The 7,780-nt window shown below is 44.6% G+C and overlaps 1 protein-coding gene across 12 annotated transcripts in view; it reads right to left on the bottom strand.

Annotated features, from left to right (window-relative positions):
• Positions 1-356: 356 nt before the first annotated feature.
• NRF1 (nuclear respiratory factor 1) overlaps positions 357-7,780 on the bottom strand; it is a 136,921-nt gene continuing 129,497 nt past the window's right edge. For 7 of the 12 annotated variants that reach the window (XM_067746984.1, XM_067746995.1, XM_067746987.1 and 4 more), the window contains 2 exons: positions 4,684-4,725; positions 357-2,459 (listed from right to left, as the gene is read on the bottom strand). In XM_067746984.1, coding sequence (XP_067603085.1) covers positions 2,296-2,459; positions 4,684-4,725 — 206 coding nt within the window. In that variant the 3' untranslated portion in view covers positions 357-2,295. Of the gene's footprint in view, positions 2,460-2,760; positions 3,442-4,683; positions 4,726-7,780 lie in introns of those variants that run through there. The other 5 variants (XM_067746991.1, XM_067746996.1, XM_067746992.1 and 2 more) reach the window with 4 other exon arrangements.

Genomic DNA, 7,780 nt, shown 5'->3' with positions numbered 1-7,780 from the left:
GGACACAGATGGACGGGCACCACCACCCACCCTGATGTTTAATGTGGGATGCAGTTAACCCCTAGAAGGGGGACTCCGGAATAGAAGTTTTCAAAGTAGATCCCCCTAATCCCCCAGGACAGCATTTTACAAAACTGATTCAACAGAGCTGCTCTGGTGATGGGGGACGGACAGGAGGCCCCAGCCTCACCCTAGCACTCCCCTTACAGGGCTCCACAGCGCCAAGGAGCACAGTTCAAAGATCACTGAGCTTGAGTAAAAGCACCTCTGCCTTTTACAAAGCAGAACAAGCCTCCCCGGAAGAGAATTCCCAAGAGGCTAAGTGTTCCTACAGAGATGAACAGTTCCACTTCCTGTTGCCACTTTGTTACTATTTATTGAATGAGGCAGTAATAGACAGAATGGAAAACGACACAGAATCCATGCTCTGCTACTGGGGTCTTGCTTTTCTTCTTCTTCTTCTTGGCAATTTCTCAAACTGTTAGGAGGTTATTTCACCACAACGGAACACGGACTTTAAAGCCCCTGGACAGTTTCACAACGACGATAAAAAATAATAATTAAAAAAATAACAAATTGTAGAACTAGGGCTGTTTTATGTAAATTTCCCCTCCCTCCCCCATTACGTACAGAAAAAAACATACAAAGAACATTGGATAGTTTTATATAAAACAAGCAAATACAAGAATCTGAAACTTTTCTCAAAGGCTGAGCAAGATGTGAAGAATCTTTTAATGTCGCATTAAAAGAAAAAAAACATTAAATACACTATCACACATGGGGGGCCCGGGAGGAGGGAGGAAGAGTTGTCCCTGTACTCAAGGAGCAGAGATTTGGCCTGTCAAAGTCAGGTGAATTTAGCCGCTGGAGACTTGGGGCTTGCAGCTGAGAAATCACAGAATTTAGTTACAAGAACACCCAGACCAATCAACACCTGTGAGAAGGAAGCTGTGCGGGGACCCAGGCCCAGCAGGATGCACCTGGGAAAACTGCAGGGTTCCTTCTGAAACAGGGCCTGATCCAGGAGTGCAGGAAGCACCCTCAGCCCTCTCTCTCTAACTTCCCCCAGCGTGACGGCCAACCTTCCACGAGCCAGGTGCCCCCGTCAGTTTCAGTCTCCTCTGTTAAGCTACAGAAAGTTACAGGAAAGGAAAAAATTGCTCCCATTGGTGTAACCTGGTCTTTGAAGATTTTTCTCTCCCTCCTTCCTTTCCCCTTCCAACCCCTCCCACCCCCCCATTCTCTCCCCACCACGCACACACTCACAAGCACACTTAACACGCACGCACTCCTCAAACCCTTAATACTTCTGTTACCTTCAATTCATATACACGACCAATTCAGGACTGACCTTAAAACCAAAGTGACATGTTAATAGTCATGAGATCAAGAAGGTTTCCTCGGGAGGGGAGGAGATGGGAGGCTGAGGAAAACCCTCTCACCCCTGCCTGGGAGTTTTAAGGACGTTCACTTGCCCGTGGCAAGGTCAGCACCTGGGCCAGCCCGAGGAGCGTCCCAGCTGCCAGACCACGAGGCCCTGGACCCTGCAAGCACAACTTCTGGACCTCACCCCATTCTGGAACATCCTTCCTCAGGCAAGTCCAGCAGGGAGAGTTCTGGGTGGCCACTGGGAGGCAGCTTTGGTGAAGGGCATGGTCACCTCTGCCTGAGTTTGTCAGTAGCTCAACGCATGACCCTGGTATGAACAAAAACCGGTGGCTGTGTCTGGCCACGTACCCAACACCCACTAAACTGGGTGAATTATTTTTTCCACAGCTCACCTTGATTTCATACAGATAATTCCATGCGGGTTTCATACATACATTATATATATATATATATATATATATATATATATTTATATATATATATACATATACATACACACACACGTATACATACACACATATACATACACACACACATATATATACTTTATATATATATGTAAATGCGTATATCCATATGTACACATATACATATATTCACACTCACACATACAAACACGGAACTATACACACGTTTTCGCAGAAAGAAGTCCTTGCCACAATTTGGCTTTTTGGGGACAGTGAAATTGACAACGCAGTATCTTGTTCCACCAATCCCAGAAAATTAAGAGTGGTGCTTTAAAAAAATGCAATTCCAAAATCCGCTGCCTTTCTTCCTTTTTAAAAAAAAGGTTAACAAAACTTTTCTTCCGAAGTCGAGAGACTTAATTTCATTTGATTGCACCTCTGCAAACGTGTAAAAAATTTTGAAGTAGACTAGAAAACGATGCCATGATATGGCTGCATGTCACTGTTCCAACGTCACCACCTCCACAGCCTGGCCGTCCATGGTGACTGCGCTGTCCGATATCCTGGTGGTCACAGGGGCCATGGCCACCTGCACCGGCCCATTGCCCTGGGCGAGGCTGGTTACCACAGTCTGGTACATGCTCACAGGGATCTGGACCAGTCCTGGGGAGACAAGGGGAGACGGTTGGTGGGGATTGGGTGCAGCTTCCCAGATGCTGGCTGGACAGGGCAATGAGCTCCAGCCCTCAGAGTATCACTGTCTGCAGCCTCAGGTAATTGCACACCCACTGTCCAGGCACGAATACAACCCTTTTCTCACCCCATTTTAATTCTTTAAAACAGACTATCAGGAAAGAAAATTTGGAGAAATTGTAGAAACATGCCTCAGAACAGGGCCTCCCCAACTTGCCAAGAGATGACCCTGCCTGCCGGCCTACCTTCAACTTTAGGAAGCATACACAGGCCCATCAGGTGTGAATTCTCCTCTCAACAAGTCCATCTCTTCTGACTGCCTTCTTCTCCAGGAAAGGCCACCATTAATTTTCTCTGATATTCTGCTACACTGACTTCTTCAACCCTCTGGCTGCCTATGCTCGTTTCTCTCAGCTTGAAAAAACTTCTCCCTCAATCCTTTCCTGTCTTCTGGCCATTATCCCTCTCCTCAGAGTCAGCTTATTTAAAAGAGAGAAAAAAAAAAAAAGCCTAGGTAATTAGTTTTCTGATATTAGATTTCATAGACCAGTAAAATTTTTAAATACGTTCTGGGGTCAACTTTAAAAAAAAAAAAGACCTCCAACTACCTCCTAATATCACTATTATTTTAGAAAGGAGGGTTTAACAGAAAGAAAGGAGGAAGCAAATAATTTCAGAAAAGGGCAGTCCTCCCTAAGAAAGGAAAGTTGATAATTTTATATAACATTAAAAAAAAGATTTCCAATTAAATAAGACAGAATAAATGCACATATAAAATTCCTCTTCCTTCTAAAATAAAAATTATAGTGAAGGAGGAAAAAAAGATATAAATGAGGGATGTCAACATATTTCTGGAAGATGCAAAGCAAACGTAAAGGGGTTCTGACTTATCAGAGAAGGGGAAGCTGCAACTCCTGTGTCCCAGAGAGCTCAGGACATGGAGGCTCAGCCACTGCAGAACGAGAGGAAGAAGCCAAAAACAGGCGTTAGCTGACAGCTTGTATTCAACTGACTGGACCAGCGGGTCCCACCAACCCCAACACCCAGACCTTTGTTGACAGGACATCTGAAGTTCACCCACTGTATTGAGAAACTGACCCGGGGAGGCTGCAGGGAAGACCTACGGTGACATCTGGTGGGTGGGGAGGTGAGGGGAGGGGGGAGCGGAGACAATGAAAAACCTGGCTTGCAGCCCTAATATTTACCACCCCAGGGCCTACAGGCCACCCAGCTCTGCCCTGCATACCCCAACTATCAGTGTTTCAGTGTTTCACTCTTAGGGAACACAGAGGGAACAGAGACGATGTGGGGAGCAGAAAAAAACAAAAACGAATGCCCCCAAACTCTAATATCTTCAGAGAGAAAAGGCTTGTATCATAAAAGTGGACAGCTTTATTAAAAAGGAATGAGAGAAAACTTCTTTAAAAATCAAATAGATGAAATCCATGCCACAGAAAGATCAGAAGGTTAAGTCAAGGAAATCTAGAGAGCAGGAAAGGTTAAAAGGTGGAAAGCAGGAGACCTTAAGGGGTCCAAGCTCTGATAAAAGAGAATTCCGAGACCAGAACAAACAGAAGGTAGGAAATCATCAGACATGTTGTAAGTAAATTTCAAGAACTGAAAAATGTGAGTTTCAGATTGAAAAGGCCCACTAGGTGCCCAGCAGGACAGATGAAAAAAGATCCAGACGCTAAGACACAGCTTTGCAAAATTTCACAACACCAGGGATAAAGCAAAGCTCCCAAAAGATTTAAGGAAAAAAAAAAATCGTCATATACAAAGAACTGGAAATCATAATATTGTGGGACTTCTCAAAAGCAAGCCTGGAGGCTAGAAGATGATGGAGCAATGTTTTCAAATGTCTGAGAGAAAATGCTTTCAGCCTAGAATTCTCTCTCCAGACCATATATGAAGTGACACCCAGGTCAGTTAAGCGTGGGGGCAGAATAAACACATCTGCAGACTTGTACGGGCTCTAAAAATTGGCCCGCCACGCACACTTTCTTTCGAAGCTCTGAAGGATGTACCCTACAGAAACGAGAGAGAAAACTTAAGAAATAAGTGGCCGTGGGGTCTAGGAGACAGAGAATCCACTGTAGGGAGCGTGGGGGCAGCAGGAGGGCCCAGGAAGGGGGCTGTGCAGCACGTCTGAGAGGACAGGGGGGAAGTGGCATGAGCTCGTGGGATAAAGTACCTCGAGGGGTCTTCCAGAATTGGGTAGAACCGGTGATTACTCCTTAAAAAGTAGAAGAAAAAAAAAAGCAAGGATTAACCATACCCACTCGTCTTGGCAGTGAACAATTTTTTTTTTGAACAATTTTTACGTTTATAAAATTTTATGTTTCTAACAATATAAACATAGAAACTGAGTTATCAAAAATTGATAACAAATAACGTCTCAACTCAAGACTATTGTTTAGAGCAATGAAGATACATACCAGAAAAAAGAGCATGAAGTGTTGCCCTTGGGGTACAAATATTTTTTTTTAAAGGCTTTTAGTCCTTTTTGTCATTTAAAACTATATATCACTTTGATGAAAATAAAAATTTAAAAATTTTAACAGAATATTTCCTAATGCAAAAAAAAATCAAACATAAAATAAAATGTTATTTTACAATGTCAAATTGTATCTAATTGTTTTCTAGGGGTAAGTGTTGCCAGTTTAGAAATAAGTATTCTATGATGCAACCTGAAATGGGGCTTGAGGTTCTGCTTTGTCGACATTTTTGGAAATCCAGGCTCACCCTGGTGTGTGTTAATGGAAATGCAAGGCATGGCCCACCATCCTCACACTTGAGATGCTGGGACCTAAAAGGAGGAAGGAGGAGGCCAGCTCAAGCAGGCTGAGGGGCCACGGCACGCACTGGCTTCAGAAGGCTGTCGGGTTCAATTTCTTTCATCTAGCCCTTTGCAAATGGCTCTTACATGTCTCTAATCAATTCCTCTTTCCGTTCACCCCCCTTCCTGCCACCTGTTATGTTTCTATAACTCGTCATTCCCCAACCTCAAATTTTCAAATCCCCTGACGTTAAAAAGGTTCACAAAGCCTATAATAAAGTTCAAATGTTGGGTATGGTATTCAGAACCTCTTGTGATTTGTCCAGTCTCATTTCCCTTACTCCCTGTGCTCTGGGTATCACCCTGGACTATTCTCAGTTCCCCAACATATTGGTCACATTCCTTTCTCTGGGCCTTTGCTCAAGTTGTACACTAACTAGAATTCCCTTACTGCCCACTCCTTCCCCTTTAAAACCCCTCTTGGAAGCCTATCCCAGCCCTAGTCAATACTGATAGCAGCCTCCTTGGGGTTCTCAATAACCACTCGACAGTGGGGTATAATCTGGCTTGGCCCAGTTAATGTATGTAGATAGGCCTTCCCACTAGACTGAAGGCTCCTTCAAGGCCAGGCTTGGCTCTGGTTCATGTTCTATTCCCCACAGTATGAGGTACAAGGTGTGCCAAACACTGGCATCAACACGGCCTCAAGGGCAGCAGGCCAAGGGACTCTATTGTTGGCCTCGACCAACATGCAGCTGGGCTCTACTCCCCAGTGTCTAGACTCCAGGCATGGGCCTGAGTGTATCTGAAGACCAAATGATCCCCTTCCATCACCCCAGTGTATCTTGATCATCTTCACTTTCATCCTCTCTTCTGGTCACAACAGAAAAAGTTAGTGAAAATGCCCTGTGGCAAAACCAGGACACCTCCAAAGAACCCACATGTTAGTAAACAGCAACCAAAACCAGAAGCAAAGATCAGTCTCATTTCACTGTTGTTGCTTATGGGCTTGATTCAGTTCCAAAAGCTCCAAGCTTGGGGAACAAGTTACATACTTTACAAATACAGTGAATACTATGGGTGGGGAGCTTCTTCCTGACTATGAGCGACCGTCCTGGGTTAGTGATGGGGTGGAGAGAACCTTGAAGAACTGTGAGACTTAAATCTCTGCCACCCTGGCTTACGATGTGTTTGGGTTACCTAGGGTGCGGGTCCATGCCCAACACTGTTGTTAAAACACTTTTTAGTATCGTGGAAGATTTTCCCCAAAATAAAATGGAGAAAGGTTCAAATGCAAAACTACAACACTGCTATAACCAGAATGATCTTCTGAACACAAACTGATCTTGTTGCACTCTTTTACAATTCTTCAGTGGTTTCCAATGGCCTGTGTGGGATGTAAAGTCCAGATCCCTTTGCAGGTATTTCAACCCTTCACATCAGCCCCTGTTGCTCAGTTCAGCCTGGTGATCCATGAATCCTCACCCACTGTACATTCCAGGCAGGTGAACTATTTGATTGAGGTTCTCTCCACACACACCTCCATGGTGTGCACACACTGTGACTTCTGCCTGGAATGACTGTCCCTGGCTTGTTCCTTGAATGGGCTTCTATTCTTCCTTCAATAGTCAGCTCCAATCTCTCCTCCTCTGTCTTAGCTCCTCTTTCCCCAAGGGCCCACAGCACTTTGCACTGGCATCCATGGAGGCAATGGTCATATTCTTTATCACTGTTTGCATGTCTTATCTCCAAGGAGACTGTAAATTCCTTAAGGGAGAGATGGAGTCTCCATACCTGAGTCCCTAGCGATCAGCAGGTGCTCAGTAAATGTTTTCTACACTCATGAATGAAACCTGCCTTCTGAGGTTTCACAGGTGTCCTCGCCTAGGGAGTGGGTGAGTCTTCAGGTGATCAGGCTGTTTCAGAATGGGAGCTCTCAGTCCAGAGAAAGCAATACAAAAACAACTACACTCAGAGCTCATCCAAATAAAACCATTTTTAAAGATTTCACCTTCTGTCCTTCACCTCACATCAGGGAAGGAGTAAATTTGACCTCTACAACTGGGTGATAAAATGACTCCCATACAAAGCTGTCTCGAGAGTGAGTGACTGGTGACAGCGACTACATATCTAAAAAGCTTCTCGGAGGTAGAAATTCCATATACAGGGTCATTTCGTAACCTCTAATGCCTTGAAATCCCAAGTCCGTTATTTTCTACATGCAGTTTCAGTCTACCTCTACCTTAAATAAGTGCATTACCATCCCATTGTGGGGATTTTAGAATCTCTCTCTCTCACACACACAGCCATTCTGACATGGGATTAGATTAAATCGACTCAGTGTCTCTGACCTAGCAGCCTTTATGTCTGTGGAAAGGGGGAGGGGGCTAGAGGCTTGGAAACCCAGCGTGCACTAAATCGGCGGCTGCCCTTGGAAGAGAGATGATTAAATGCTGAGGTTCAATAATCAGGCCAGGATTGTCCCTGCATCTGCTCAGCCTGCCCCTGATTA

This window comes from Pseudorca crassidens, chromosome 8 (genome assembly GCF_039906515.1).
Source record: "Pseudorca crassidens isolate mPseCra1 chromosome 8, mPseCra1.hap1, whole genome shotgun sequence".
Taxonomy (NCBI): Eukaryota; Metazoa; Chordata; class Mammalia; order Artiodactyla; family Delphinidae; genus Pseudorca; species Pseudorca crassidens.
Note: the sequence above shows the minus strand (reverse complement) of the source record. Positions and strands in the feature narration are given on the sequence as shown.